The sequence below is a fragment of the Pinus tabuliformis genome, chromosome Q (assembly GCF_031772625.1).
Source record: "Pinus tabuliformis cultivar Carrire ecotype Pingquan chromosome Q, CPIR1, whole genome shotgun sequence".
NCBI lineage: Eukaryota > Viridiplantae > Streptophyta > Pinopsida > Pinales > Pinaceae > Pinus > Pinus tabuliformis.
Genome location: NC_142296.1, coordinates 233,558,565 through 233,573,458, shown reverse-complemented (window position 1 = coordinate 233,573,458; position 14,894 = coordinate 233,558,565). Strand labels below are relative to the sequence as shown.

Here is a 14,894-nt window from a genome sequence, read left to right as displayed (position 1 = left end):
TTGCTCTGTTTTCTATTTCATGAGATCAAATATTTAATTAGTGTAGGTTGCAGAAGTAATTTGCTTCAGTATTCAGAAGAATAACTTGGTTAATGTTAAAAATCAAGTAGGTGAAGTAGGTTCAGATTTGCTACAGTAGGGGTTCCTTCAGTGCATGAATTTTCACATCTAACAACTTTAGAATTCATATGTTAGACTTTTTACTAGGATTTTGTGCAAAACTCTAGATTTCATACTCGAGCTTTACAATCAAAACCAATCACAACTCAATTCAAAGTAACAACATGACTAGCTTCCACCAGGGTTTGTTGTAAACCTTAGATTTTACTAATTCTCAATAACCACAATAAATCCCAAATTATCACACAGTCATCATATATCAGAGATTTTAACTTCTACTAAGGTTTAATTACGAAACCGTAGATACAATCATCCTAGAAAATCAAACTTCGACTAGGGCTTAGTTCCAAACCCTAGGATTCATGATCATTAACAATTAGGTGAACTCATACATCTAGGATTCCGTCATCATGCACAAGCATATCATAACATGTGTTAGTCAAACCCAAAGACACAAATATCAATAAAAGTTAGACATATAACAAACTTGATCATATTAGGGTTTGATTGGACAAATACACACATGCCAAGGATTTCATTTCTAAGACATTATAAGGGTCTTGCTTATACACCCTACCAAACCCTAATGATCTAGGGTTTCAATACAAAACATAGCAAACCCTATATTATCGATACTTCAAAGGTTTGGGATTTCCAATATTACCATTCAACCCTAACAAGTTAAGGCTTCCATACTCATACCAAAACCCTAAACATGACATCATCAAAGCATTAGACATTTTAGACTTCATCAATAACCCTAAGTAGGCTAGGGTTCCACAAAATCATCAACATACCCTTAAGTTAGGGTTTTCATGAAGAACCTTTCTAGGGTTCCACAAGAGTAATCAAAGATATGAGGAAGGTAGATTTATCTAATGATGAATCGCCCAATCAAGAATCTTTATGATTAAGGAGAGCTAGACACAATGATGTTAGTAATAGTTGATCAAGAATGAATATGAAGATAGAAAAAACTTGTAGTTCAAAACATACCTCTTATTTCTTAACAAACCTTGTAATTCCAATGCTTTGTCTTGTGATGCCTTCTTCCTTGAGTTTTCAGCAAGTTTTTCCTAAACAAGGAAAATATGAGTAGAAATGTGATTAATATTTCTCCCTCCAAGCTTGAGGGATACCTAACAAATAAAAAATGTTTTTCCAATACATGTTAAACCTACAAATAATAAAAATAAAAAATAAAATAACTAAAGCTTTAGATCAAAGGACTTAGTAGTGTAAGTCCCTTATATCCATTTCTTTGGGCTTATTCTTTTTTGGAGATCCTTCTTCAACAACATTAACTTGGTCTTTGCTTCTTTTCTTGTTCTTCGGATTGTCAAGACAGTCACTTCTATAGTGACCCATTTTGTGGCATTGGTAGCATTCTATCTTGGACATATCGACCTTCCTTCTTGGCCCTCTTGACTTCTTGGAGTGTCCTTTCTTGTGAGAAGCGGAGTATGCATTTGAAACCTTTTCTTCTTCATTGTTGGATACTAATGAGATTCTCATCTCTTCTTGGGTGCAAGCATTCCATAATTGGTTAAAGGTAGGAGCTTCTTTCCAACTGTTGAGACTTGAAGCAAAAGAACTCCAAATAGGTGGTAATCCCAATAATGCAGTGATTACTAGCTCCTTTTCTGGTACAATTTCATCTATGGCTTGAAATTCATCTCTAATTCTAGATATCCTCACAAAGAAGGAAGCCACGGTATCATCCTTTGTCATTTTTGTAGTCCTTAACTCATTCTTTAAACTTGCTACTTGACTAATGTTCTTGATAGTGAATAATTTTGACAAAGCTTCATACATTTCTTGAGCATGGTCTATATTGGAAATGTATGGGAGAAGTTGTCCTTAATGCTTTCTACCATTAGTGTCATAGCCAATATTTTTGACTCTCTATACTTCACCTTGTTTGCATCACTGTATTCTTCGGTAAGTCTCTTCACCTTTCCTTTGACCAAATCCAAGGCCTTGTTCTTTTCAAGAATGAGGTCAATTCTCTTCTTCCAAACTTGTAGTTTGATGCTCCTTCCAATTTGTTCTCACTCTTTATTGTGTTATTGTCCTTGATGATAGTGAGCTTCTTCTCTTATAAGAGCTCCTTATATGATCCCTTGATCAATCCTTTAGATTCCTTCTTGTAGATACTCAAAACTGCCTTTTTCCTCCTTGACCTTAGCTATGCTACCATGTTAGAAAATTAAAAACGCAGAAAGTTTTTATTATATAGATAATTACTTGTGATTATTTTATCTTGATGTTCTTCTTTTATCTTTTAGTTCATCAAGCAATTATCAAAACAATAACACAAGGACAAAAAATGTAGGTAGACAACCAGGGAAAAACTCCTATCTAGAGGAAAGCCCAGTCAACAATTCTTCCTTCAATAGTTTCTCGAGATAATCCAAGACTCTTTGACCAAGTCATCCCTCAATCCTTCTTGCAAATGATAACCCTTCAAGAGCAACTTCGACCTAGCGGCATCAACATGCAGTAGCTGCTTTGACCTAGTAGCAGCAGCAACAACAACAACAACAACAACTTCGACTAGACTAGGAAAACTTCGATCTCCCTTGATACACCTCAGAAATGAGAGAGAGTTGGCCCATAATTTTGATTTTGGTGTCTTCTATCTTCCTACAAAACTCGCACTCCTTTCCAGCGCTTCTTCCAACCCTTTTCCAACTTCACACTTCCTAGCTTCCAGCGTCAGATATTGAATTATGTTGAGAGAGTGAGATACTCCAAATGAATTCGAACTGGCTTGTATAAATAACCTTCCAATGAGGTCGAATTACCTTTCTTGAGGCCAACTTGGTGTGGAGGAGACAAAATTCATTTTTGACTCAAAAAAATTCTTTTTACATGATTTGAAAGCCCAAGAAGGGTCTCTTTTAATGACAATGACTAATGATTTAGAATACATCCTAGAAGTCCTCAATGGGGACTTTGACGTAAAACATGATGACCCAAGCATGAAACCCATGCTTTAATAAGTCATAATAATAATAATAAATATATTCTTCATTCTTTTGATAAGTACATTTCAAATATATTTATGAAGACCGAACCTAGTTACATATTTCAACATTAAATTGGAGCAGATTTGACCTTAATTTGACTGCAGTTGACTTGACTGGTTAGGGCAGTCAACTGCTGTTGACTTTTTGTAGATTTGACAGTTGACCAGATTTGACTCTTCCTCATCATCTTTGACATTGATATATTGATTTGATTGTTTGGATATTGGCTAGTCAAAGTTTGACTTTGACTCTTGTATGTTGTACTCTCTCTGCTGAACATTTGAAGACAATCTAATAGAAGAAGATTTGGAAGGGTTTTCCCCCTAGTGGGGCTTTTCCCTGGTCATTGACCAAATTTGTGTCTCTTGTCCCTTAGCTGTCTTTCATTGTGTATTTGTCTAATTGTTTATCTACTATTGCTCTACTCTCATTGGATAATTGAAGAAGTGAAATTGTTAGATTGGATGCTATTGGATATTGTTGAAGTAATAGTTGTAGCATAAAACAAATTGATGAAAAAGATTGGATGCTATTGGATATTGTTGAAGTAATAGTTGTAGCATAGAACAAATTGATGAAAAATTAACAAGTCCCAGTCCAATTCAACAAATGCCATTCTAACCTTGGTTGAAGGTGCATGTTTAGTTGCTGGTGACTGAAGAGGGTCCTATGTTTTCTCATATATGCATTCCTTGTTCTATTCTTCTCCCATTTGTTTGTTGCATCTTATTTCTTCTCGAGTTATGGTTGGAAACAAAAAGAAGGCAGTAACAGATTTTGGTGTGGAATGCCTTCCAGTTGTTTCTATCTGAAATATTTGTAAAGAACACTAAAATAAATATCTTCAGGATCATTGCACTACGCTATGAAGAAAATAGGGTCTCGTATTTTGCCCTATTTTCTAGTGCATCACCATTAAATTACTTCAGAGAGGTCTCAGAACAGCCAATAATCTCCCCATTTTTTTAATTTGTCGAGTGTTGAGTTCAAGCATCCAAGGACTTGCAATTGTTGAGAGAATATATGGTTCTCAAAATGTTTTGCAGTTTGATCTCTTCTCAAATTGATATTCTTCTTGTCCTATTTCCTTTCAACTCGGAGAATGGTCAAAAAGGACAATGGTGGTACAACTATATATACTTTGCAGCGTCATAAAGCAAGGTGAAGTAAGTAGTTTGGAGGTTGCTGTCTCATGTTGAATGATGGATAATTTTGTAAATTCTGTCATTATTTCCTTTGCTTGAGGATTTTCATCATGATGGAGTGCTGTTGTTTCACATAATCATTGTTGTTGAAGTTAATTTTCCTGGCATTTAGAAATTAAAATAATTATTAAATTTGGATGAAAGGAAGAAATTTGAATAAATACAGACATCAGACAAAATGCAGAAAATAGAATTCTATGGAAGTCTGATGAAATGCTGGAAAGACTATGTATTTCAGTTCTTATCAGAGAAAGTAATAGTAGATGATTGGTTTGGACATTCTGCAGGCAGAAAATATCAACATCCCCAGCGAAATTGATCGACTGCTTGATGACTATGCCAAACAATTCCATGTGCTAAGAGCTCCACGGAAGATCATGTGGAAAAAGAATCTTGGAACTGTTAAGGTTACCAGATTTCCTCCTGTTTGTGTCAAGAATATATTTTTATTGTTTCGAGATATTAAAAGATTTATCTTTATTGTCTTTGGCTTGAATTTACAATATTTAATATATTTTATTAGAAAGTACAATATTTAGAGGGTACAATTTTATTAGGTTGGTATTGAGTACATTTGGGATTCTTGATGATGATGGGAAATTGTATTTCTGTGACTTCTTGGGAATTACTGTTCACTTCTGGATTTGTTGAGAAAACATTCAGTTATCTGAAAATCTAATGTATTATCCATTCTCTTGCAGTTGGAGCTGAAATTTGAAGACCGATCAGCTGAGTTTGTTGTGGCTCCAGTTCATGCGAGTATCATCATGCTGTTTCAGGAACAGCCGAGGTCAGTGGAAAGATTGTTATGTTAGGAATGCAAAGATTTGGTGCCAAAAGCCATAATATTTTACTCTTGTAGTTAGATGTGCAGGTTCCTGAGGTTTTTCTGAAATTTCATTATAAAATTAGTCAAGTATGGTTTTTGCTTGTGTCAGTTCTCATTCTATTTACACTGAAGGAAGTTTCCATCTATTCTTTTCTTTTCCATAGGTGGACATCAAAGGATCTTGCTGCAGCAGTTGGGATATCGGTTGATACACTTTGCCGGCGAATTATTCTGTGGGTGAATCAGGTAAATAGTATTCACCTTGATAGAATCTGTATCATGCGGACTTCTCATAAACTATGATTGAGGCTTTTTATGTTATCTATAGTTTAGCAAGGCCGACGTACACTCTGGTGATGGAATTTATGTAACAGCTTGAGTTGGAAGCCCTATTTAAAGAGCAGCTCCCTCATTTTTGTTGGTATAGTTGGATTGGGGAGAAGTCTTTCCCTTGGAGCTCAATGTTGTCTCTCAGGGTGCTTGGAGAACCAAAAATTTCTTGTGGGTGAGGATGTTTGTAGATATTCTATTATTGTTTCCTTTGTTGCTGATATAGCTGGACATATACTTCAAGGTTTCAAGTTGGTGTACTATGTTAGCTTTTGGTAGCATCGGAAGTGCTCTAGCCTTGAAAATTGGTGGGGAGGCTAAGGCACATGAGTCCTAAAGAACCCAGAAACCATTTGGTGAAATTCCACCCGGATTGTATTTTATTAAAATAATTAATATTTTTAATGGGGTTTCTAAGTCTAAACTTAGGAAAATTAAAATATTAATGGGTATTAATCAAAATATGGGTGAGAATGATCTAGAAGGCAGATCAGGTCATGTTTTAATCTTAGCCATTGATTAGAGACTTAATCTCGGCCATTGAAGACTCAACAGGAAAAGTATAAAATGGAGGCTTGAGGTTCATTTGGAAACACACACAGAAAGAGAGAATTGATCTGGTGTTCAATTTCTGGGGCTAGGAAGCTGAGAAATTCGAACTAAGTGATCATTCAACAGCAAAGGGGCAGTGAGAATTCGGGAGAAGGACTTCCCGGAGAATACTGACAGAGAGGCGGAGGGAGCTTGCAAAGAGGCAACGCAAAAGCCGGGAGAGCAAACGCTGGGCCAGTCTAGGCCCACGCAGTCTTGACGTAGATCCAGAAGGGCCAGCACAAAGCATAAAAGTTCCCTGTCACGCAAAGTCTAGAACTGCGGGAGCAGTCGGAACTGCCGGGAACTGTTGGAACAACCGGGATAGATGACGCAGAGGGCAGAAGAGGTGACGTAGGGATGACGTAGGGCCAACGCCGAAATAGCCGGGGTGAGCTAGTCTTGTGCTGGATCAGTTGGAATTCTGCCAGGTGAAGTGAGGTAAAAATCACTCAGATTTTCGGCCAATATTTTCTCTGTAAATGATAGCTATATGAGCATCCTAGATATGTATTCAAATATTTCTCCTGCATAATAATAAACCCTCAAAATTGCTGCACCAGTTTTCCTGCATTGGGTTTTTCCGGGGACTATTGTATCCAAAATTAAGTGTCCTATGTATCTTGTTCTTTGCTCTGTTTTCTGTTTCATGAGATCAAATATTTAATTAGTGTAGGCTACAAAAGTAATTTGCTTATGTATTCAGAAGAATAACTTGATGAATGTAATTTAAAAATCAAGTAGGTGAAGTAGATTCAGATTTGCTGTAGTAGGGGTTCCTTCAGAGTGTAGGAATTTTCACATGGTATCAGAGCATTGATTTTGGAACAGGAAGAGCAGATCCAATTTTGAGCACTGAGGCCGAAAGCTGCATTTGGCAGTAATTCGAATCCCCTCGAAGGGATTGCGCAGTCCTTGTTGGGAAGCAGATCCAAGGAAATCTCTCTCTGAGTGAGTCGACAGAGAGGTACGATTTCCAGTTCGTGAGTTTGCAGAAGCAGAGGGAGTGACGTAGAGCCTCGACGTAGTGCTTGAAGTGCATTGTTTCTATCAGGGCAGAAATCTGCTGGAAAAGAACGAAGACACGTAGAAGGGAAATTTTCTCCTTAGAGAACTTTCCACCAGAAAGTTTGTGTTGAAGTTTCTAAGTTTACTTAATTTAGAAACCCTTCATGCACTTTTCCTGATTTATTCCTACCTACTTGTTAATTTTTCTTTAACAAGTTATTTACAAAGTAAATATTGAAAATAAACACCAGTGCATGCTCAACATATTACAGATCAACAAGTAAAAGAAACAAGAACAAACACACCACATGACACCATTATTTTTGGACCAATGTCCCTAGAAAAACCTAATGCGGGAAAACCGGTGCAGCTATCTGAGGGTTTTCTTATTAAGCAATATTAGAGTACAATCTGGGTGTCGTAACTGGCCTATCCAACAGAGAATTTCCTTAGTAGCTATACCTCATAGTTTGAGAGAAATCTCCTGGCTGAAACCCCGAAAAACCCTTCCGGCAGCTCCTCAGCACAAAACTGCTCCTGCAACCCCAACGTCTACCCAATCTGGACTGCGTCAGCCCCTCTCTGTCTCACGCTGGCCCTGCGTCAGCCCCAAGAGGCCCTATGTCAGCCCCAGGAGGCTTTGCGTCAGCTACGCTGGCCCCTCTAGTGCTCTGTGTAGCACTTGGCTGCCTCTGCGTGGCCCTACATGAGCCCTTGCAGCCTCTGCGTCACCCTCCTTGGCTGCTGTGCTGCTCTCCCGACACAATCTCTGCCTTCTCTATTCCTCTGTACTCAATGCCCCTCAACTGCTCTCCCGATCATTGATTCTATCTCTCTTGGCAAACCCCGCTCTAGAGAATAGAATGACTGATCATCTGGTGTAATCTCCAAGTGACCCTCAAGCCTCCTCTTATACTTTTCCTGTTGACGATTCAACGGCCAAGATTAAGTCCCTAATCAACGGTTAAGATTAGATCTAGCTTGATCCATGTCTTTTAGACCACTCTAACACAGATTGATATTAATACTCATTAATATTTTATTTTAATTATTTTAATATCTCCTTATCTGTTTAGAATCCGCCCAAACCCTTTCTAGGTATTGGAGATCTCATGTGCCCCAACCTCTCCACCAAATTTTGTGGCTAGAGCACATCTGATGCTACCCAAAATCAACACTCCCTCTTAGCGAGGACTGTGCTCTAGCAATACTCCTCACTGAGTATTACTCTGATCATCCGACATCGGTACCTGTGCTGATGCTAGGCCTTCCTACCCAACATCCTCTGCACTGCTGCCTCCTGTACTGCTGCCCATGGTTCTGCCACTGCCACTGTTGCATCTGTACGACAGCTCCCTCTGCATCCGTGCTACTGCTGGTCCTTTCTCCCAGCACTGCATCCGCACTGCACCTCCTCTCATCATGTTGCATCGTGTTTCCCACTGCTGCACTGCAACTCAGTTACTGAGAAGTAACTGATCTCCCAACTGACCTCCCTGTTGGGCTAGAAACACCCATTGATGCTGAAGCTCCCTCTACCACTGACAAGTGCTCCCTCTCTCTGACCTTTGCGCTGCTGCAACAACTCCCTGCATCTCGCATCGTTGCACACCTCGTTGTGCCTTCCTGCACTAGTGCAACACTCCTGTGCCTCTCGCATTGCTGCAGCCTGCTAGCTCTGCGTTGTCTTAGGACTCCTGCACTGTAGCTCTCTTTGCTGCTCCATCCGCATCCGTCTCTACCCACTCAGCCAGTCCTGCTACTCCTCGTCAGGGCTCTCGTAGCAAGGTCTAATCCAAGAGGCTAGGTACCTCGAGGATCCTGCCCCTCATCGCCTGTAGTCCGCCTGACTACAGCTCGATGTCTCCCCACTTCTGCTCAAGTGGTGCATGTGCACTCATGGCACAGTCATCGTCTGTCAAAACTTCCTTCTCTGCCTGTGCCGGCACTGCCTTAGTCTCAGGTGACTCTCCCTTACTCTTCTTCCTTAAGCACTGGGCTGCATAGTGACCCATCTCCCCACAACGGAAGCACTTGATCTTGGAGAGATCTTTCTTCTTCCACTTCTCCTGCTTTCCCTCAAATGCTAGGGCCACATCCTCCTCCTCCTGCTTGACCTTGATCCCTTTGCTGTTGCTACCTGTCTTTGACTGCCGTCTGATATCTTCCTGGCGAAGAGCAACCCACATCTGGTCCCAAGGTAGGAGAGTCCCTCTGCCCAGGATGCTCTGGACAAACACTTCCCACTCTTCTGAGACAGCATTCAGGCTGTCCTCACCATAAGCTCCTGATCCGGTGTCGCTCCTATAGCTGATCTCGGATCTCATTTAGTCCTCCGAGGAAGGAGTCAATCATTTGACCCTTCTTCATCGGCTACGACCTCATCTGGTTCTCGAGCAACATTCTTCTTTGCATAGAAGTATTCTAGTACAGGTTCTTGAGAGCCTCCCACATCTCAATTGCTGTTTCCTTCTCGACTATATGTGGTACCACATGATCCTTGATCCTGTCAAGGATAATGCACTTGGCCCTCGCCATCGCCTCCTCGTACTTTTCATTATCACTGGGGTCGATTGGGATAGCTATAACCTTCAAGGCGAAGTTCTTGACACGATTCCTGTCAAGCACTGATAAGATTCTGGTCTTCCAGACTGCGAAGTTCTATTCTCCGTCCAGTCTATCCTGGTCTCTTACCCCGTGTAGTGCCATGACGCTCCTCTACTTCCCTCCTGGAAGTTCTCTGTTCGACTCCTTTGAGTCTCTACTTCCCATCTGTAAGTCCTCTTTTGGACTCCCTCTGAGTCCTGATTTCTCTCCTGGAAATCCTTCTGCCACTTGTCGAGATGCCCCCTACTCTGATCATCTTGTGCAACTGCACTGCTGATCCAGGTTCCTCAGCTAGAAACCCTTGGTAACAACTCCTCTAGCTCTGCTCTGTTAGGTACTGTTTTGAGTATAGTACCTCACCAGCTCCACTCTGCAATATTCCTGCAGCCTTCTAGTCCCCAACAACTACCTCTCTGTGAATTGCGTCAGCCCTTCTCTGCCTCATTATGGCTCTGTGTCACCCTGGATGGGTCTGCGTCAGCCCTGGGATGCCTTGCGTCAGCCCTCTGGCCCTCTACATCAGCAACATTGGCCTCTCTGAGGCTCTGCGCAGTTCCCGACTTCTTCTGCGTGGCTCTAGCTGCCTCTGCATCACACTTCCTTGGCTTTTGCGTTGCTAGAAACAACTTCTGTCACCTCGGGACAGCTGTTTTATGCAACTATTGCTCCGCTCGGCTGACGTCTCTTAGTCCTCCTGTGATCTCCAATCACCCTCTGATACCATGTTGAAGTTTCTAAGTTTACTTAATTTAGAAACCCTTCATGCACTTTTCTTGATTTATTCCTACCTACTTGTTAATTTTTCTTTAACAAGTTATTTACAAAGTAAATACTGAAAATAAACACCAGTGCATGCTCAACATATTACAGATTAGCAACTAAAAGAAACAAGAACAAACACACCACATGACACTATTATTTTTGGACGAATGTCCCCGGAAAAACCCAATGCGGGAAAACCGGTGGAACTATCTGAGGGTTTTCTTATTAAGCAATATCAGAGTACAATCTGGGTACCGTAACTGGCCTACCCAACAGAGAATTTCCTTAGCAGCTATACCTCACAGTTTGAGAGAAATCTCCTCGCTGATGCCTCGGAAAACCCTTTTGGCAGCTCCTCAACACAAAAATGCTCTTGCAACCCCAACGTCTGCCTAATTTGGACTGCGTCAGCCCCTCTCTGTCTCATGCTGGCCCTGCATCAGACTTTCCTAGCTTGTGTTAGCCCCAGGAGGCTCTGCGTTAGCTCTGGGAGCCTCTGCGTCAGCTACGCTGGTCCCTCTGGTGCTCTGTGCAGCACTTGGTTGCCTCTACGTGGCCCTGCGTGAGCCCTTGTAGGCTCTGCATCGCCCTCCTTGGTTGCTGCGCTGCTCTCCCGACACAATCTATGCCTTCTCTGTTCCTCTGTACTCAATGCCCCTCAACTGCTCTCCCAATCATTGATTCTATCTCTCTTAGCAAACCCCGCTCTAGAGAATAGAATGACTGATCGTCTGGTGTAATCTCCAAGTGACCCTCAAGCCTCCTCTTATACTTTTCCTGTTGATGATTCAACAGCTGAGATTAAGTCCCTAATCAACGGCTAAGATTAGATCTGGCTTAATCCATGTCTTTTGGACCACTCTAACATAGATTCATATTAATACTCATTAAGATTTTAACTCCATTAAAAATATTAATTATTTTAATATCTTTTGATCTGTTTAGAATCTGCCCAAACCCTTTCTGGGTATTGGAGATCTCATGTGCCCCAACATCTCCACCAAATTTCGTGGCTAGAGCACATCCGATGCTACCCCAAATCAACAGTTTGAGTTTCTCACTTGCTAAGCAGTCCTAAGCAGTGACTAGAGGAGTCAGTTCGACAGTTGGCTGAGATGGCATCGCATGGGCTCAGAGACGAGGATAGGTTGGAAGGAGCTTCCAACTATGTCATATGGAAGACTAAAATCTTCACTGTTCTAGAGGAATATGATCTCGAGCCCTATGCTAATAGTGTTGTAGTTGTTTCTGCTGACAACGATCAAAAGAAGAAATACAAGGCCGAGTAGGGGAAGGCAAACAGGCTCATTCTCGATGGAGTTCGAGATCATGTGGTCTCACACTTGCAGGGCAAGGATACAACCCAAGAGATGTGGGAAGAAATGTTTCACCGAGTTTCTGGGATGGGGAAACGCGGGAGTGCGGATACGCACAAGGGGGACGTATATAAACAACCCCAAACTTTAGGGATTTTTCGGGGAAACGTGGGGGACGTCATAGTCATAAAAATTATAAAATTAAAAATTATTAAAAAAAATAATATATATAAATAAAAAAATAAAATCCCAAAAATATGTCAATAACTAAATAGAAAATCTTAATAATTATGAAATGTACATCTAAAGACTAAATATGATCATCATTACATATTAGACTATTATCATTTATGAATTATCATTTGACATTTCTGAATTGTAAATCTAAAAGTAAATTACTAAATTGAATCCATCATTTGACATTATGCAATGTTCCTTCTAAATTCATCATTTGGCATGATGCAAGGCACATCTAAATTAAATTAATAAATTCATCATTTGACAATTGAAATTATGCAGTGCACATCAAATTTTCAAAAACGATAAAATGTAAATTCATCATATGACAATGACATTGACATCATGTTGAAGTCTAAAATAGGCATAAAATACTAAACTAAAAGTAAACATAGAAAGCAGTGAGCAATGAAATACTAATAAGTTTCTCAAAAATACTAAATAATATTAATAAATACCAATGTTTTCAAAACTAGCCGGCTCGGAACTGACTCGACCGAGTTGGTTCGATCCAAGCCCTCAAACTTTGACCCAGCCTAGGAAACGGTTCAACTGGACGGGTTAATACCGAGCCCGTCGGGTTGTCTAATAACTCGTCCAGCTTGGTATTAACTCGGCCGAGTCCGCATTAACTCGACCGGGTTAGAAACAACAGCCCATAAACCTGTAAAACAACGATTTTTTTTTTTAAATTGTTCTTTTGGGGGACTCCAAACTGGATTGTATTTTGTCTATTTTGTCTTTGGGGTCCATTCCCCTCTCCTAAACTGTAGTGCCCTAATTTCGAATTTACAGTAACCAGATAAACACTCATATGAAATTTGAAAACAGTAATGCATAAAATTGTAATTTGCACCTACCTGAGTTGCTGGCTGACTTCCGATTCTGCTGCTGAACTGGTAATCCTGACTGCTGACTGATTTGATTCAATTTCGAGATGGCCAATACCACCCTACCAGACAGAGCAACCTGGTTGCTCAATCCAGAGAAGCTCTCCACAGAGGCTCTCTGTCCCTCCGTGCCCAGAACTCAGATCACTCAAGACTCTTCCACTGCAAAGTTACTTCTCCTGGTTTCCTGCTGATGAATCCATAATTCTCTGGTTTTTTTTTTCCCCCCCACTTCAGGTTCAGGCCCTGCTATTTAATCCCTGGTCTGGCGGTGGCCGCCCTCCCACTTGCAGCCACCGCCTTCCTTGCATTCAAGGTTCTGGGATATTTTCCACTGACTTCTTCGTTTAGCAATCAATATTTAGCTGGTTCGGACGCGCTTTTATTAATGGCTGGGGTGACTCATAGGTAGGTTATTGTATAGTAATATCATGAATCAATTTATTGACTTTATAACATATAAACCTTTCGTATAATCTGTAAGTTTTAATGTATATACTTTATAACATTCCTATATATATACTTTATGACATCATATATAAAGTTTCATTTATATATTATAACATTACATATAAAGTTTCATTTTATACTTTATAACATTTTACTTTATACAAAGTTATATATATATATATATATATATATATATATACTTTATATAATTCAGTTACATGTTTTGTAATATTAATATATATATATTATAAGGTTAAATCGTATATTTTATAAAATTTAAACTTATATATGTTTTAAATTTAAATTATATATATAATCTTAACATACTTATAGTTTAAATTTCCACACAATTGGTTTTATTATAAAGTTTAAAACTTTATAAGATGGATTAATTTAGCAGAGTTGTTACATAAACCCTATTTAACCCACCCAACCCCTCTCATTTCCTCATAGCCATCTCATGCATTTGAGTGAGAATTTCAGTGAGAGTTTGTGAGGAGTTGTTGAGTTTGTTTTTGGAGCAGCAGTGAGGAGTCTTGGGCAAGCATTGTAGCTAGAGTGAGGAGCTTCTTGAGCAGCCATTTGGAGAAGCATTTGCCATTGAGGAGTTGGTTTCTTGGAGCAACCTTGAGGAGGCAGTGTGTGCCTGGAGGTATTTTTTTTCATTTGTAAAAATTTGTTTTTGCTTATTAAATTTTATGTGCAAATCTGGAAATTGAAAAGAGTTTTTTTTGTGAAAGAAATGAACATTGAATCAATGCTTTTTTGTTTTGTTTTCATTTTCAGATTTTTTGCTTTCATTTCCAAGTCAAAAAATGGCACCTAGAGTGAAAGATGCTGCTTGGGCATATGTTGAAATGGTTGATAGTCAAATGCATTGCAAATTTTGCCATAGGAAAATTAAGGAAGGTCCTAGGGGCATTAATAGGCTGAAACAACACTTGGCGGGGATTAGAGGCCAAATTACTCCATGTATCTCACCAGAAATTGGGGAGATTAGGAAGGATTTGTTAGCCAGCTTTGAGAAGTTTAAAGAAGATAAGGCTAGGCAACAAGAGTTAGAGGCTGAAATTGGGAAGAAGAGGAATATACAAAAAATGATGGCTACCAACCCCTATTTTGATTTTGAAGGTTCTTCCTCTATCCCTTGTACTGATGCATCCAACCCCTTCTGATATGTTCCTCCCTCTCTTGAGTCTATTCAAGAAAAGGGAAAGGGTAAAATGAAAAAGGGTGATATGAATATCAAAATTTATTTCACTCCCTCCTCTCCATCAGATGCACATGATCCTCAAGCTAGTATTAGTCATATGCAACCCACTTTAGATGACCATTGGAAGAAAGAATTGAGGGAGACTACTTGTGATTACATAGCTAGATGGTGGTATGATGCTGATATCCCTTCAATGCTTCTCGTTCACCATATTATGAGCCTATGTTTGATGCCATACATGCTGCCGGAAAAGGCTTCAAAGGCCCTACTATACATGAGCTAAGGGGTATCGTTTGCAGAAAGA

The 14,894-nt window shown here is 39.8% G+C and overlaps 1 protein-coding gene across 1 annotated transcript in view; it reads left to right on the top strand.

Annotated features, from left to right (window-relative positions):
• The window catches only part of LOC149219050 (anaphase-promoting complex subunit 2-like), a 443,635-nt gene that overhangs the window by 259,287 nt on the left and 169,454 nt on the right, over positions 1-14,894 (top strand). Inside the window, exons 11-13 of the mRNA XM_089384232.1 lie at positions 4,645-4,764; positions 5,059-5,147; positions 5,351-5,432. Coding sequence (XP_089240358.1) covers positions 4,645-4,764; positions 5,059-5,147; positions 5,351-5,432 — 291 coding nt within the window. The remainder of the gene's footprint in view (positions 1-4,644; positions 4,765-5,058; positions 5,148-5,350; positions 5,433-14,894) is intronic.